Consider the following 18,116-nt stretch of genomic DNA (forward strand, 5'->3'; position numbering starts at 1 on the left):
AAAATAATATGTGAAGTTTAACAAGGGTAGCTTAATCAAGGTCTAACCCTGAAAGGTTATCCTTCCCAGCTGGAGCGCCACTTACAAAACAACAAAAATAGGCTACTGCTTTTGCCTTTATGGGTTACTTTTTACGCCGTTAAAGCGCATATCCTGTCCAAGCCTTAGTGAGCAACGAAATATAGACAACAGCCATAGCCTACAACCTGTCCTGTTTTCTAACGTTGATAAAATATATAATAATAATTTTAATACGGATAACAATAACAATAATAATGATAATGATAATTAGGCTAGTAGTAGAAATAGAAGTAGTAGTGTTATTATTATAAAATATAGTTTAAATCGCCAAACGAAGGTGGTTCATCATTGCTGTTTTTGGTGCGTATGGTGGTGTTAACCATGAGCAGAAGGCAACATAGCATTAACAAATATAAAATGTAATTCGCTGCGAAGGCTAACATAGGCTGTCTTAGCATCCCATAATATTTTCACATTCCGGCTCTGTATCAGTCAATATTAGGCTACATTTTGTTTTCCCCAAACCCCAATAACTTCGACTGCAAAAGGGTCCATGTGATCCCCATAGGTGATCCCGAGTCCCTCCGTAAGCCCAGTGAGGATGCTTGACTCCTCCCACCGATGTCGCTGCTGTTTCTGGCTCGCCATGGGTCTGACAGAAAAAAATCAGTGGCAGACCAGTCGAGGAAGGCATTCGGGATGCGAACCCGAGACTGATCATGTTTCAGAGTAGTTGTGTCTGGAAAGGTCTATTAAGTTCGCTAAATGTCGGGTAGACTGTCATTGATCATATGTGTGTGATTGTCAGTAGCAAATTTTAGCACCAAGAATTCTCAAAACGGTGCTATTAGCCAGGTTGCTACAGCGGTATGTGGTGAAAAGAAACACCGGGTGTGACGGATATTGGGCAATTCATCCTCATAAATCAAGCCTGGTGCCTGGGCCTTTCCGTTAAAGCGGGTTCTTTGAAGAGGTAGAGGCATTTAATGTTTATTTCCATACATTGTTGTTAGTTAGCTCCGCTAAGCGCGTTAGCTAGCCACAAACAGTAGACTTTTGGAATGTTTTGTGTACAAGGGAGTAACATTAGCTCGCTAAGCTGCTAGCCTAAAAGCTATCTACGTTATTAAGCTAGTTAGCTCGCCAGCTAATGTTAGCCAACACTTGGTCAATTATATTAGCTAGCTAACGTTAATGCTAGAGCTATGTGATGCTTTAGCTTGCTAACAGGCTTGACTTACTAACCAACTGTTATGATCTCTCTTGACGTTTCAGAGGTAACGACACATTACCGCTAGTTAGCAATCTGCTGGTTTCTGCATAAGTTATTAGATTTGAGTTCCAGGTCTACTATCCCAACTAGAACTAATCTATTCATGTCAGTGTTGCTTTAACAGCTTTGGGAATACATTTAACCGTTAACAAAATGACACTAAGGTGAACTTAACGTTAGCTAGTTAGTAAGGTGGCTTGTGCAGCATTGCATTCTATGACAGACCACAACCTACTGTATGAAACCCTTAGTTGCGCCCACATTCATTCCTCTGAATGAGATAAGGATAAGCATTCACCATACTGACACTATTAACCTTTGCTCGGTTAACATGAATGTGACCTAATCACACAACTGTTCATTCATACCCACCCCAATCATTCTTGTCGACGTTGGTCTAGCAAACGCTAAGTTATTTCGTCTTGGCTCTGTCGGGGTTGTGTCAGTTGTCGTTTTCAGCGTTATTTTCAACACGTCTCATTTCTAAAACTGGGCTTTTTAAACATAGACAATTATGTATACGCTGTGGTCGGTGTAGACATTAGTAAGCCACTCTGTATCTTGGATGACCTAACGTTACTCATTTCAATTCCCTTTTTGCACAGGGCATTCCAACAGCTTAGAATGTTTCTACTAAAGAAGAGTGCGCTGCTGTTCGGAAAAGCGGTGAGTGATGTCAGACTATTATCGCAATGGTCTTTTTCCCCCCTTCAGCAAATGGAAACTCAAAGAGAAAAAATATCCCGCCCGTATACACTTTATACTTGAGATATATGAAGTTATGGTTTCAGTCAGCTTTCTTAGGCTGCAGAAAGAAATCCACTAAGCAAACGTTACAGTACATCTGGAAATGTGCCAGTTGAGTTATTGAGAGTTGATTAATCAAATAAGACTGTGTTTGAAAGCTAAGGTGATAGAAAGGTCACCCAGACCTTGTTATTAGAATTTACAATACTAGTCTGAGCATAGTCGAAAACCACATCTTCATTCAGAGAAAACTTGCAGGCCATTGATTCAAATGTTTTGCCACCTGTGTGTAGTGTTTGGGGGAGGGGGGTACCTTGCAATTGAGACTTATTTTAGGCAGCAAAACAAAAGATTACTCTCCCACTCATATAGGTTACAAAGCCATGTCTATAATCTTACCTGCTTGATCGTTTGTTGGTACACAGATATGCACCAGACTGTAAACCTCTGCATTCCTCTGCGCTGGGGATTATGTGCTGTGTGTTTATATAAAGTCAGGGGACAACACATGGCTCCAGTAGTGTAGTCAGTTAGCCACAAATCAGCTGCCACTGCATAATACAGTAACTGTATGGGTTTCCATGCAAGGAACAGTCAAGCTTGATCAGGGCATGGGCATGGGCATGCTTTGGACCATGTTGTCTGATACGATGGAGATATTGTTTTGCTCAGAAGTCCTCCGTCGAGCGCTCGGAGCCGATGGTTAGTATATTGAGTTAAAAAAACGCTCCCGTGCCGTGTGTATTTCTAATATTGTCCAGCTGTGGATATAGTGTTTCAGTGCTATTTTTGAATAGTGATTCATTGCTTTGCCCTCTTTCCCACTCTCTCCCACTCACTATGTTTAGTTTATACACTAGCTAGCCTATTTCAGAGGGACTTGTTACTTAGCCTTCAGCTCAGTGCTTAGAGAACGTGCTGCTACGCCAGTTCGTCTTTTAGGGTGAAGTTGGCTGCCGTAGTGTTTAACCCACTGTGTTACCCACTTTGTGTGTAATTTCTGGAAATTGCTTGGTTTGACAAAACTGGATATGTGTGTGTGTGTGTGTGTGTGTGTGTGTGTGTGTGTGTGTGTGTGTGTGTGTGTGTGTGATGTAATTGTCCACTGTGTATTCTTTGTTGACTATATACACCACGGGTCACATGCAGCTCAATGACACTTTTGAATCTCCCTCCCTCTGTAGCCTTGTCGCAAATGATGTGAGCTTTGGCCCACCACCACCACCTCCTCCACCACCGCCGCCGCTACCGTCGCCTGCAGCCCCCCTCCAACATGAGCGAGGTCCAGGCCACCGTAGAGTTCTCTGTGGAGCTCCACAAGTTCTACAATGTGGATCTGTTCCAGAGAGGGTGAGTAAGAGAGCCTATCCTCGTCGACTTGCCCATTCTTAGGACTGTCAAGTCAGTCGACCAGCCTTGCATTCTCCCTGCCATGTCTCAGCTGTGCTATGTCTATTTCCGTTGCCTTCTATTAGGTTTTTTTCCCTCTATTTTTACCTCTCTTAATTCACTGAGTCTGGTTCTTGAAAGAACTGTTTTTTTTTCACTCCTTATCTTGCACTTGCATCTGCCTTTGAGGCAAATGTCTACTCATGCAAAGCTACGGACAGAATGTTATCTGTGAGATGCTGCTCACATTAATCTTGGTGTCTGAAATGTGCATCTGACTTCCAAGCTAAAGGAATGACACAGAGGAGGAGCAAAAGATGATGTTGTGAGGTGACATTACCCATGCACTGTCCCTGACCTTATGTAGGCCCAGAGGAAGAGTATTTGTGACCGCTGAGTTGCTTGTGTGGTTTGACCTCTGACCCTTGAGTCACATGAGTGTAGTGGCACTGAGTGGCTGTTTGTTTGTTTGTTTGTGTGTGTGTTTGTTTGTTTGTTTATGTGTTGTAAGCCAGTGCTCTGAGAACGAGCAATTTCTGCACTTCTTCAGTGCTGTGTAGTGGCATGAACTAGTCACTGGTGCTACGTTTACACACATACATTAAACAAACAAACAAAAAAAACGTACTTCTACTATGCTATGTCATGCCCGTGACTTAGATTGCCTGGATGGACTTCTTCAATCCAGTGCTGGATCTGAGCAGCAGTTTCTCTGTCTGACTCAGCAGACGTCAGGGGGAGAGATGAAATAGAGAAGTGTCTGGATGGCCAACCTCATATCATGAGCCGCAAGGCCTTTCTTCTCCCCACGTCACGAACGCAGCCAGCCTCCATTTCTCTTTGCTTTCTTCTTCTTTGTTTGTTTAGCTACAGACGCCCATCTGCTCTTAAGTACTCGCTAATGAAAGTGGTGAGCCGCTAAAGGCCGAAGACTGTCATTTCGTGTCCAGTCGCAGAGCTCGCAAAAGGCGGCATGCGAGAATGCCACAAGTCCCTGCCAAGCACGTGCATCTAGAGGTGCATCTCTCGCCCCCCCCCCCCCCCCCCCCCCCCCGGTCTTTTTGAGCCTCAAAGGTCAGTTCGCTCTCACAAGCGCAACAGAACAAGCCGTTCTCAGAAGGGGAACCTTGCCATGTCGCATCCGGGTTTCATAGAGAAAATTCTGACGAGGTGTTTCTCAAGAGTTTAGACTGTGTCATTTGATCACAGCACCTCTTGTCTCATTGTGGGTCTGTTGACCATATACCTCATGCTTTAAATTAGCAGGAGTAGGTGAACCATTAGCCAGGATCGGCTGGAGAGTGGCAGGTCAGCAAGACTGGCGTCAACCAGCCAGCCAGCCAGCTGTGTGGATGTGCTTTAGGCCTGCTTTGTGGCTTTCCCTTCTGCTGACATGTATTGGACTATGTGGGTGTTTTCTTGCCGCCTGTCTTTGGAGTAGTCGTCAATCATCTCTGTTGTGAATTACCTCTGGCCTTTAAATCGTCTGACTCTTAACGTTACCATTCCAATTAGTGACCGATTCTACTCCAGATGGCTGTGAAGGTGGCGCTTTTGTTTTTGCTGAGGGCCGAGCTGTTTTTCTTTTCTCTGGATTCATAGTGAGACTGGCAAACTGAGACAAGCTCGCTAACGTGGTTCAGAACATTCCTGAGTTCTTCTGCGACTTTAGCAATTTTAAAGCTGCGTATTTTCGGCTGTGTTTAAGATGGGCCACACAGGGCTTGTTCCGCTCCGATGAAGCTGTGCGGTTATTTATAAAACCAATGAGCACATGTCGTTGCGGCTAAATGAATCCATTTTGTGGACATACTTATCCCAGATAATTCAATCAACTGGTTGTGCTTGTCAAGCAGGCTGTTCTCCATAAAGAAACTCTCTATTCTTGGGTTGCATCCCTGTAGAGGTATTCCTGTGGACAGTTTATTCATGCGTTGTATCATTTTATATGATTTGTTTGTCACAGAAGGATTATTGATTAACACCCTGACCATAATCATGATAACCTCATATAATCAGGTCATGTGAGTGAGTCTACGTTTAAGTAGTCTAGCTGAAGAAGACAGTTCAAAGGTAAAATAGTGCTTGCAGGCTATTTATGGGTTTAAAAACAAGAACAGCGAATGCAATTAGGCATTTAGAACAATGGAATAGTTACCTTTGGTAGGTATTGCAATTGAATAAGTGAGTCCAGTGAAGATTCACCCCTCTAATAATGGACGTACCAATGTCCCACACACCCTCCGCCACCAACCATGTGGAGGGATGGAGGGCTTTTCTGAGGAAGTGAGTGCGTATGGAGGAGAGGAATTCTCTGAGGGAGGGAGGAAGTGCGTGGAGGTGTGTGTGTAGTGTGTGTGTGTGTGTGTGTGTGTGTGTGTGTGTGTGTGTGGTGTGTGTGTGGTGTGTGTGTGGTGTGTGTGTGGTGTGTGTGTGTGGTGTGTGTGTGTGGTGTGTGTGTGGTGTGTGTGTGTGTGTGGAGAGAGAGAGGGGTATTGATTCCATTTGTGGGAAGGAAATGCAGTGAATGCAGCTCCTCAGGGGTATCGGGGCTGGCCGCTACTTTCCTGCCCCTGCCGTATCAGTGATGCCCGCTACTTTCCTGCCTCTGCTGGATCAAAGTGCCCTCTGGCGAACTTGGCCTGGGCAGCTTGGATCCCTTTACCTCTGCTCAAGTGAGCTCCTCTTACTGGACTGAAGCCAGCATTGTTGAGTCTCCACCCACCACACCTTGTCTGTGTTGCAGCGAAGGATCTCCTGCATACCTGTAATACCGGTGGGCAAGAGGGAGCGTGCATTGGCTGAACAATGGCCACGGGGTGGAAAAACAGGCACGGCCACGTATCAGGTGATCGTGATGCAGTGTGTGTGTGCAATGCACAGTAATGCTGTCGCCACGACGCTGGTTGCTGTGGCCTTTGTTTGGGTTGTATACAGAATGTCTGTACCGCGCATCTCCCAAACACAAAGCTGTGTTGTCTTTCAGGGAGGCACAAAAAAAGTGATGCAAGCAGAAGATAAACACGCGTTCCAGTTTGAGCAAACAGAGCGTAAAGCAGAACGTTGATATTACATTTTCCATACATGCCCAGTGCCTGGTGCAGTATGGGTATCAGGGCTCCCTTCCTGTTGGCTACACACACGTGGACTGAAGGAGGCCCATCACAAAGGATCTTCCGATTCAGATGGCAATTCCAGTGGAATGCTGCGCTGCATTTCTTATCCCTCTCCTTTGCCCGCTCCTCTCCTGAAGTGGTCCAGTTGTAGCAGCAGTGCTTGCATACCAGCAGGGCATCTCTGGTGGCACTGAGGTTAGAGAGGGGTCAGTCTTCATCACAATGGGATGGGGTAGGAGTGTGTGTGTGTGTGTGTGTGTATGGGGCGGGGTGTTAGGAGGTTTGCTCAGCTGCCGTTCAGGAAACAAGCTCCTGGATACAACAGCCGCTGTACACCGTGTTTGGGTTTCCTTGGGAACAGCTGGTCCCGGCTTCCTGTTCTGGGAAACCTGCAGCATTGTGTGCTGATGCTCCCGCTGCCCTTTTAATGCATGTAGCAGCCGTTTGATCAAATAATAACCCCCCCCCTCCCCCTCCTCCTCCACCTCCTCCGTGTCCCCGCTAAAGACAAGAGCGCACTTGTTTTCTATTTTTAAAGGCGGCTCTTTTTTCGCCTCCTTTGGAAACGCTCGGCCCCCTCAGGAAGCAGCCAAGTGGAGCTCGTGCCCTCTCCTCTCCTCTCCGCGCTGTGTCCAGATCCAGAACGCTCCCGTCAGCCTCGTGTTAACACAGCGGCCGTGGGAGCTGAGAGGGGAGGTCTTATAGAGGTGGTGGTGAGGGGTGGCTGTGTGTGTGTGTGTGTGTGTGTGTGTGTGTGTGTGTGTGGGTGTGTGTGTGTGTGGGTGTGTGGGTGGGTGGGTGGGTGGGTGTGTGTGGGGGGGGGGGGTGTTGTTGTGATGTATCAGAGCTTTTTCACAGCTTTGCTTCTGTGTGGCCCCTTGAGTCATGGCTGTGTAGGCGATTACGGCCTGTTGGAAGCAGTGACCGATGAGGGAGAGACGCAGGGGGAGAGAGAGAGAGTGTGAGTGTGTGTGTGTGTGTGTGTGTGTGTATATGAGGTGTGTGTGTGTGTGTACGAGGTGAGTGAGTGAGTGAGTGAGTGAGTGAGTGAGTGAGTGAGTGAGTGAGTGAGTGAGTGAGTGAGTGAGTGAGTGAGTGAGTGAGTGAGTGAGTGAGTGAGTGAGTGAGTGAGTGAGTGAGTGAGTGTGTGTCTGTGTCTGTGTCTGTGTCTGTGTCTGTGTCTGTGTCTGTGTGTGTGTGTGTGTGTGTGTATGAGGTGAGTGTGTGTGTGTGTGTGTGTGTGTGTGTCTGTGGTTTGGCCAGACTGAATTTGAGGAGAATGTAAGGGCTCATCACTCATGCATGAGTACTCAAGTTTCCGCTGCTGTGCTGTTGTGTCCTGTGACCTGCTCGATTTGTTCTCCTTTTACTACATTCTCTCTCTCTCACACACACACACACACACACACACACACACACACACAGAGGAGAGCTAGTATTCTGCCGTCTACCATCTCCCTTTCACCAGACTCTTTTTCCTACGTAATGTTAAACCTGCACTTTCCCTGAGACTGGAGAAGCGGATCTGCTCACCGTTTCACTTGTCCCACTAAGGGGATGTGTGATCCTCTGTCTGTTTCCTCTTCCACTTCCAATGCCCTGATTGATTGTGTGTGTGTGTGTGTGTGTGTGCGTGTGCGTGTGCGTGTGCGTGTGCGTGTGCGTGTGCGTGTGCGTGTGCGTGTGCGTGTGCGTGTGCGTGCGCGTGCGCGTGAGCGTGCGCACGTGTGTTGACATATAATCAGAGTTATTGATTGTGTGCACATCTGAGGTGTTTAGAAGGTCAATCATGGCTAGTTTATGTGTTTAAAAGCAAGTTACACACAGCCTAGCCATAGCTTTGAGCAAATGTGTGCCTGAAGAGCATGTCTGTGCAATGCACACCTTTGGCCCATTTATTTGTGCCCCAGTTCAGTTGTGCTTAATCTGTCATTTGATTAATGAATTCATTGTTTTGTTGTCTCTATTTGTGTCTTTTTTATTATTATTTTTTTCTTGATTATTTATTTCTTCCATCTGAATGCCGACAGATTCTACCAGCTCCGTGCCAGTCTGAAGGTGCCGCCGCGGGTCCCTCACCGCGTGGACGCCAGCCTGCTCCATCCCTCAGGTCAGTGTGTCCACACACAGCACCCCACCGCCGTCACCAGCTGGCCCGGCACAGCTCGCACCAAATGCCACCAAATCAGCCCGCGGATTAAGGCTGCTTGCCTTGCTCCACAAAATGGGGGGGTGGGGGGTGCATTACATGCTGCAAGAGAATATTTTGCTTCGGATTCAACTTTTGCTTTTGAGGTTGTGTTTGGGTCGTGCCATGTATGTAAAGGCTGGATATTGGGTATTGGAATTGAGAAATGGTGTAAAGCCTCAACAATGTGGAGTAATCGTTGCCTCATTTCGCCTTTTACTGTAAGCATTGAAAAAAAAAATGGTGTGTTTCCTAATGACGGCCCTGCCCATTTTCCTAGCCTTGGAACAAGGCGTTACTACAATCTGCTGACAACCTGAACACTGCAATACACAGATCTTCCTGAACATGAAATGTGACTGCGAGATCTGACAATATTTTGCTTGTAAGACCTACTTCAGTGGTGAACAAACGGCTTGTTAGCACTTGTTGCCAAAGTCTACCCCTGTGTGTGCATTGATTGCATAATAGTGGCAATAGCAGCTGAGTCAGAGATGTTGACATTGATGTTCTGTAATCCCCAGGAAACACTGGAGAGACGCAAGTTCTTATGACTGGCATGTCTGGCCAATTTGTTTTTACAATGTTTACAGTATCATCAGAGTCGTTTCCTGTACAGCGCACTTCATATTCCTGTCGGTTCAGGTTGGTTCAGGAGTTTAGTCACAAGATGTACTGTAAGCATACGCATAAGATCTAAGTGTCAAAAAACATGACACTTAGTACGTTTTCACACCCAGTATCAGCATTTAGTCAGAATGTCAGTATTGATTCGTAATTGCTGTGGGGTGTGTAGGGTTTGTTTGTTCAGGTGATAGCTGGCCATGTCTGGGAATTTACAGGCGTGTGCTTCCAGTGAAGTGTTATCAGAGGTATGCGTGTAATGGCCTGACACTTCCTTGATACTGAGGAAATGCTTCTGGAGGAAGGTAAATGATTGACCTCCATCTGTAGTTTATCTTCGCTTGCCACCGGCCTGCCAGCGCAGCCAGGCATTTAGATATTGCTTTGGCTTCACTATTCACTCATCTGGGCAGCTTACAGTAATTTCCCCCATATAAGCCGCATTGTGTATAAGCCGCAGGGCAGTGTTTTATGCAAGTTAAAAGAAACAAAACCATATTAACACCATATTAACTGCCCCCCTGTATTAACCTCATAGCTGAAGAAATTTTGCAAAATCAATGTATAAGCCGCGGCTAATAGTCGGGAAATTACGGGTAGTCAGTCCAGCAGTGTGGTCCTTTTGTATGAGGGACATGCATCTGACACTCTGCCATTCTGGTTAAGTGAACTGTGATCAGAATTTTTGCAGAGACCATGTCTTGTGTCTCTGAGTGTCATTTTCTTTGGTTGAGCTAGTATGGCTGAAGACAGGATACCGCATTGGTTGTGTGTATGAATAAGTACAGAGTAGAGAGCAGTGTTTTTATATGTTTATTTATTTTTATTTTCACTTCTGCTCAGTGGATAGTTCTTTGCACTGAGCTGCTTTAATGATGATGCCTTTCATCTGAGCGTCATAGCGGTCCTTGCCACATCTCTGGATGTAGCTGATCAAAACGAGAAATCTGAAGAGCGACTTCATGTCGGTTTGTAGGCCTTGCTAAGTCTGCAGTTGAGTATTTTATAGTAGTGGCATGGGGGCTGCAATAATGAAATGCAATACTGTTGGATGTCGGTCTGCCAGTGGAGCTTGTGATTTGTAGTGCCCCAGGGGCATATGGCTTGTAAAATCGTTATTCTCTCTTTCATGTAGTTCTCATTGTTGGCAAACAAAACTTTGCCCGCGTGAGTGCACGCTACGTGTGTGCCATCTGTTTCCCTGGCCCAAGGTGGGCATGTGGGTAACAGGCGCACACCTGGCCGTGCCTTGCGGAGCAAGGGGGCAGAACAGTGGGCAGCGGATCGTTCCAGAAGGTCTCGGCTGCCGCTCGAAACGGGTCACTTCTCCGTAGGGTGCCCTCAGTGGGGATGGAGCCTACACCGCCTGTCCCCTCCCCACCTTATGGACACTTAAATGACTCCTCAAATTTCATTTCTGTTTTCTTTTTTTTTTTTTTTCACTTTCTGTTTTTAAGCCCCTCTTTGTGGTTGTGCAAGTGGAGCATAAGTAAGGCTTTGTTGCTCTCAGCTGGAGATGCGTGACTGCTTTGTATGGTAATAAGTTAAATTTGAATTTGGAGGGATTACAAAGCATTACAGGAATTAGATTATGTGTCCATTTTGAATGCTTTGAACTTGTTTAATAGCTTGAGAAATGTGCGCTGGAGAGAGGTTGCTCGGTGGAGCAGTAGCTTAGCCCCGCTATTGACTGGCTGGGCCAGACTGCACGTGAACAGTGACATTTGTCTGTCTCTGCATGTGTGCTGTCGGGCTGCCTAATGCAGTGGTAACCGCCTGCCAGCCAGTCAAACAAACAGTCAGATTATGCTGGTGCAAGGCATTCCATTCGGTGTGCTCCCACCGATAAGCTCAATCCACATATTCAGTCCTCCTTTGCAGAGGTCTCAAATGGCAGGGAGGGCACGCAACAGAGATTTGTGTTTTGTTTCCCCCCTTTCCTCCCGGTTGCTGCCGCTGTGCATACCTTTGCGTTTACTTCAGCTCGTTCCCACTAAGGCCACTGGTAGATGCAAGCAAGCCCCTGCACCGTCCTGTCGCACTCTGCTGAACTTCTTTGCTCTCTCTAGATCTTTTGTCTGAGTCATTGCCACAACATGTTTCCCCCCTCCCCCTCTTTCTCTCTCTCTCTCTCTCTCTCTCTCTCCCTCTCTCTCTCTCTCTCTCTCTCTCTCTCTCTCTCTCTCTCTCTCTCTCTCTCTCTCTTTCTCTTTCGTAGCCTAAAGTGTTCTGTAAACGCGTTCAGCTTCAGTTGAAACCTCCTGCGTCCGTGCATGTTGCCCCGAGACGTTGGCTGCAGTCCTGCACCAAATGGACCAGTGGATGGGCCGGCGTGCACATAGGCCCCGGAGGCAAGAGTACCAGCCGCCTTTCCACGGGCCGATGCTGACCGAGGTGGTGAATGTGCATTTAGGTAATGGAGGGAATAAAGGCAATCAAAGAGGCAATCAGCCCTGAGAGTTTGTGGCTCCTGATGGCTCAGAACATGATGAGTCTTGATTGATGCTGAAGTGCTGACACATCCGGTTTGGCACAGAGCTAGACGGTGAGAGCAAACTTGTAACGCCCATGTTATTTGCCAACCGCTCCGCGGGCTCCTACTGGTGCCCCCTCCTCCTGCTCGCAGAGGTTGTGAAACGGCCTTCACTGGTGGCGCTGAAGACGCTCCGTGCATCGGTATTGACGTTCATTGTGTTAGCCCCTCGCCCCGGCTCTCCGTCGGCGCTCGTCTCACAGAGTGGCCTTTTGTTCGGGCGGTCGTCTATGGCCTGGCACGCTCCGCTCAGCTCAACGCTGCTCAGCCCAGCTCTGCTCTGCTCTGCTCAGCTCAGGCCGGGCCACAGAGAGCAGATGGCAGGCAAGCAGCCGAGGTGAAACGACAACAATGCCGTGCCCTTATCTCGGCTGCATCATCTACAGCAAAAGGCTCCTGTTTGTCGATGCTCACAGACCACAGTTTTGCTTGGGTGAAATGCAGGTCATTGCATAAAAGCGTCACAAAGCATGTAAATCGCTGAATTGTGTGTCTGCGCATTACGCTGGCATATCGTCTCTTTCGCAGATTAATCTTTTGTATCAAGTCCCGTGCGGTATGAATTCTGGTAACTTTGTCAGCTAAACTGATGATTAGTTTTGTTTTTTGAGATAGCCAATTTGAGGAAACCAGTGTTTTCTGCCCACTGAACCAAGAGCAAAGATCATGCTTGTGAATAGATTAATGTTATTATTAACTTGGTGGGGTGTGAAAAAGCCAAGAATACTGACAAACACTTGCAAGCCAGTAGAACTTTGAATTTACATTCACGAGTGATTGATTTGATTGCAGCATAATCCGTAGCGATGGTGTCCTTGGGAAAGCCAAAGGGTGATGGGTAGCAAAACAATTCAAATTCAGATTCAAATGTGCTGCTTGATGAGCAGGTGATTTATTGCATAACAATCTGTTCCTTAACCTTGAGATCAGCGCTAAGCACGTACCGTAGTGTCGGCTCCTTTCTCAAAGATGTTGGAAGCTCTTGATATGAAACCTCACACAAAAAAAGCACTCTTGGGGCAAGTTTGCAAAAAGTGCTGTAACCTTTAACATTTATAAGCTAAAAGGTTTGAATAATTGCAAGCTTCTACTGATTGCAGTATATTCGAGCTCTAAACTGTTCTGGTCTGAAGTTCTGGCGGAAATGGGAACAGCGACTATGCTGCACTCTGAAAGGGTCTAATTACTATTTGTGAAACCATATTATTAGAAGACTGGGAATGAAGATTATATATATCACACACACACACCACGTACACACACACACACACACACACACACACACACACACCCACACCCATATACACATACATCTTTGCTACTCTGTGTGATGCATTTGTTGGTAATGTTCATACCCAAAGTTTTGAGAGCTTATCACAGTCATGATCATCAAAGGCTTCTCACATCAAACAGATATTTGAAACAATGAAATATTTCTCTTGAACTGGGTGTTTCAGACCTGTTGTGTTTCCTGGATTCCTGTGAAATACTGAAGAAAAATCATTACAAGTAGCCTGAGAGAAAAATGTATTTATTTCTCTTAATGTTTTATTTTATTTGTGTCTATAATCTTCAGATTGTGTAAGATGCTGGGAGAGCGATATCATTTCAAAGCTTATTTTGTTATTTGTGTGTAATAACAAACTCAATTGCTTGAGTTTGACTTCTAGAAAAATTATGTCACCCATAGTGCATCATCTTTGTCCATTCAACAGGGGAAATGTCATTAACCCAGAGATCAGCTTGCCTGTCTGTCAGTGTTCAGTTTATGGATCAAAAGTTGATTCCAAAAGTTGATTCCAAACATTCCGAGAGTGTTGTGCAGACAGTGCCAGCTGCTTGTGAGTTCCTAATTGCATCAGGGAGCTGCAGAGGAGCGGTGTGGAGGTGGTGTCCGCAGGATTCTGTATTTGACAAGTGACCCTTTATCTCCCACCAGGGTCAGACTTGGCCTTCCCTGCCAGTGTTCAAGATGACGTCGTCTGCAGCAAGACCTTCCAGATTCTCTACAAGAACGAGGAGATAGTGGTCAACGACGTGCTCATCTTCAAAGTCATGATGCTTCTGGACGAGAGAAAGGTAATGTGGTCATGTGTTTTGTGCTTGTTGTAGAGATAAACTGGAAAAGCCCCATGTTGTGCCTCTTCCTCAATGCTTGTGTTGGTTTTGCTAGTGAGTTTGTAGCAATGGGTGGTCTGACAGAGATGCCCAATCAGACCCTGTTTGAGTGTCTGTCTTTCACTTCACCCACCAGGTGGAGGACTCCCTAAACGACATGGACTTCCAGCTCATTCTGGAGCTGTACTTCACAGACGGAGACTACTCGTATGTATCCCAGAGCTTTTTTGTATTCTTTATGCCCCCCCCCCCCCCCCCCCTTCCTTTCTTCAAGTATGGTGTAAGGTATGTGGGTTGAGAGAGTGGTTGTGTTCATGGCTTGGTTAAGGTTTGGGTGTGGAGATTAAATGTTGACTGATTGAGGTCAGCCGGAGGTATTTCTCACACCTATGTGTCCACCATCTTCAGGTACATTCCTGTTCTCTTGAATTCATGTCAGTGAATCTGTATTCTAACTTATTCCCCTTAGAGCATTTACAAGATGGATAGAAAACAGAAAAGACCTCTGATAAGCAAGCTTGTTCTTTCAGTGTGTCTCATGTCACAACACCCCCCCCCCCCCGCTCTTTCTCTCTCTCTCTCTCTCTCTCTCTCTCTCTCTCTCTCCCTCCCTCCTTACCTCCCTCCAGGCCTGAGGACCCTGGGACCCTGCAAAGCATCAGCAGCCGGACACTGCGCCTGCACTTTAGCCTCCAGCGAGGCATCCATCAGCATATCAACGTCATGTTCGACTATTTCCACCTGTCCGTCATCTCCGCGGTGGTACACGCCTCCCTAGTGGCCCTGCACCAGCCCCTCATCAGGTCAGTCGGATGCACGGAGGCCGTTGTAAAGCACAAATACTACAGTAATTTCCCGCATATAAGCCGCATTGTGTATAAGCCGCAGGACAGTGTTTTAAGCAAGTTAAAAGAAACAAAACCATTTTAGCACCATATTAATGCCCCCCCTGTATTAACCTCATAGGGGAAGACATTTAGCAAAATCAATGTATAAGCCGGGTAAAGCAAAAACACTAGAAAGCCAGTGTACACGAGTTGAGATTTGAGATGAGATTTTGAGTGTAGCCACTGCTCACACCCACATTTATGAATGCCAAGTGTAGTGGACGGAGAAAGGCTCGGACCTGGGTCTCCACCAGTATACTAAACCTGCTGCTTTCAGAATGCATACTCAAGTGATTGCACTCTTGTCACAGCAAGCTTTGCTTTTAAATGAGTGTACGTATGTCTTACACAATGTTCCCTCTAATTTTTTTCAGCACTGAGCAAAACATTTTTTTTCTGAGCGCAGGTTTTACCGCTGTGAGCAATTCGCAACCACGCGACCTGCCAAAAATGACCATGTGTCCCCCCCCCCATATATATAAACGTTTATATATATATATATATATATATATATATATATACAGTGCCTATAGAAAGTTATCATACCCTTTTGAAATAGTTACTTTTTTTGTCTTACAGCCTGAAATCAAAACCCATTTTAAAAAAAAATCTTTTCCAGTTTTATTTACAAATGTAGCTGTACAACATCAAAATAATGAAAAAAAAGTCAACAGTTCTGAAAATTAATAAAAAATTAAAAACTAGAATAACAGGGTTGGAAAAGTCATCATACCCCTGACTTAATACTTTGTAAAACTTCCTTTTGCTTTCATTACAGCCATCAATCTGTTTGGATATGTCTCTATCATAGCTTTGCACACCTAGATAGGGGAATATTTGCCCAATTTTCCGTGCAGAAATGTTAAAATTTAGTCAAATTCTGTAGGGAATGGCGATGGACTGCTCTCTTCAAGTCAATCCACATATTTTCTATAGGATTTAAGTCAGGGCTCTGACTTTGCCACTCAAGGATATTCACCATCCTATCCTTAAGCCACTGCTTTGTTCTTTTGGCAGTATGTTTAGGATTTTTGTCGTGTTGGAAGGCGAATGACCTCCCCATCCTCAGCTGTTTAGGAGAGGGACGCAGGTTTTCCTCAAGAATTTTGGTGTACTTGGCAGCATCCATTTTCCCTTCTATCCTGACCAATTGCCCAGTCCCCGCTGAAGAGAAACATCCCCAAAACATAATGTTGCCCCCACCATGCTTCAAAGTAGGTATGGTGTGTTTGGGTGTGTATACTGTGTTTGGTTAGCGCCTGGAGCTCAGTCCAAAAACTTCAATCTTAGTCTCCAAAAAGTTCGATCTTAGTCTCATCTGACCATATAAGCTTTTTCCACATGGTAGCAGAATATTCCAGATGTGTTTTTGCACTGAACTCCAAGCGCAATGTTTGGCGAAAACCAACACAGTACACCACCCAAAACACACCATACCTAGTGTGAAGCATGGTTGGGGCAACATTATGTTGTGGGGATGTTTCTTTTCAGCGGGAACTGGGCAATTGGTCAGGATAGAAGGGAAAATGGATGCTGCCAAATACACCCACATTCTTAAGGAAAACCTGCGTCCCTCTCCTAGACAGCTGAGGATGGGGAGGTCATTCGCCTTCCAACACGACAATAATCCTAAACATACTGCCAAAAGAACAAAGCAGTGGCTTAAGGATAGGATGGTGAATATCCTTGAGTGGCAAAGTCAGAGCCCTGACTTAAATACTATAGAAAATATGTGGATTGACTTGAAGAGAGCAGTCCATCGCCATTCCCTACAGCAGTGGTCGGCAATAGGCGGCCCGTGGGCCAGATGCGGCCCGCAAGCGAAAAACATCTGGCCCGTGAGATCTTTTGAACCAGAGAATGAAAAAAAAAAAAAAACTTTTTAAAAATCGGACTGCCAGTCTCAAACATGCTCTTTATTTTGAAACGTAACTTTCCAGAACAGAAGAATTTCAATCAATCTAAATGCTTAGATATTTGTCTCATCTGAATACGAGTGAAGCACGCAGCGAGGTGCAGCGTGAACGCACAACATGCAAAATCAAAATGAAGTCAGTGGACAGCGCTGGTTCTAAAATGCCAAGCTAGTCCCTAAAACACATGTTGTCATTCAAACAACGGACATAGGCTTATGGTGATAATTAAAACACGACTTCTTTTAAACAGGCCTGACATCAAACAGGCAATTTACGCACATAGAACTGTGAAAAGTAAAACACGAGTTTCAAACATTAATAGCGTGCGTGTTATTTAGGAACGCAACCTTTAAATTAGCATGCTTACTTTCGTGGTGCCGTCTTGTACTCTTTGCATGCAGAGAAACCCTCGTTAGTTGTTACAGATCAGGCATGTGGGCTTTGCATTAATACAATTAGGGAGGATGAAGGCATAGTTCTCTGTCCATTCATCATTAAAGATCCTGTTTTCGCTGTTAACTTTTCTCTTCAGATTTTTTCATTGTGCCATTTTTTGACAGCTAACAGCAACGCGTGGAAATGTTTTTCTGGTGTTTTTTATTATTATTTTTTAAAGACACAGGCATATAATAGCGCCCCCAATGACCAGTCGACAAATTTAACCTACATCAGCCTGCTTGAATGTCTCTGCTCTGTCATTTCAAGAGCGGCTATCATTTTTACCTCCTCCGATATTAATTAATTAAATTAGCCATTGTTTTGGTTGTGAACTTGTGGCCCGCTCTGTAATGGCTCGGAAAATATCTGGCCCGAGGCCAAACTTAATTGCCGACCCCTGCCCTACAGAATTTGACTAAATTTTAACATTTCTGTACGGAAAATTGGGCAAATATTCCCCTATCTAGGTGTTCAAAGCTATAATAGAGACATATCCAAACAGATTGATGGCTGTAATGAAAGCAAAAGGAAGCTTTACAAAGTATTAAGTCAGGGGTATGATGACTTTTCCAACCCTGTTATTCTAGTTTTTCATTTTTTATTAATTTTCAGAACTGTTTACTTTTTTTTCATTATTTTGATGTTGTACAGCTAAATTTGTCAATAAAACTGGAAAAGATTTTTTTAAAAATGGGTTTTGATTTCAGGCTGTAAGACAAAAAAAGTAACTATTTCAAAAGGGTATGATGACTTTCTATAGGCACTGTATATATATATATATAATTTACATGACAATAATGAGAAAGTAATTTTGTTAAAGACGGTTAATATGATGCTGTTTAATTCATTTATAATGGTGCACTGTC

General features: G+C 45.2%; 1 protein-coding gene across 2 annotated transcripts in view; it reads left to right on the forward strand.

The window, feature by feature from the left end:
* Window positions 1-687: 687 nt before the first annotated feature.
* The window catches only part of fam135a (family with sequence similarity 135 member A), a 36,785-nt gene continuing 19,356 nt past the window's right edge, over window positions 688-18,116 (forward strand). For both annotated transcript variants that reach the window (XM_062519095.1, XM_062519096.1), the window contains exons 1-7: window positions 688-994; window positions 1,900-1,960; window positions 3,226-3,391; window positions 8,577-8,656; window positions 13,831-13,970; window positions 14,146-14,216; window positions 14,639-14,812. In XM_062519095.1, the coding sequence (XP_062375079.1) occupies window positions 3,315-3,391; window positions 8,577-8,656; window positions 13,831-13,970; window positions 14,146-14,216; window positions 14,639-14,812 (542 nt within the window). In that variant the 5' untranslated portion in view covers window positions 688-994; window positions 1,900-1,960; window positions 3,226-3,314. The remainder of the gene's footprint in view (window positions 995-1,899; window positions 1,961-3,225; window positions 3,392-8,576; window positions 8,657-13,830; window positions 13,971-14,145; window positions 14,217-14,638; window positions 14,813-18,116) is intronic.

Source organism: Sardina pilchardus, chromosome 18, assembly GCF_963854185.1.
Source record: "Sardina pilchardus chromosome 18, fSarPil1.1, whole genome shotgun sequence".
In the NCBI taxonomy this organism is placed as follows: Eukaryota; Metazoa; Chordata; class Actinopteri; order Clupeiformes; family Clupeidae; genus Sardina; species Sardina pilchardus.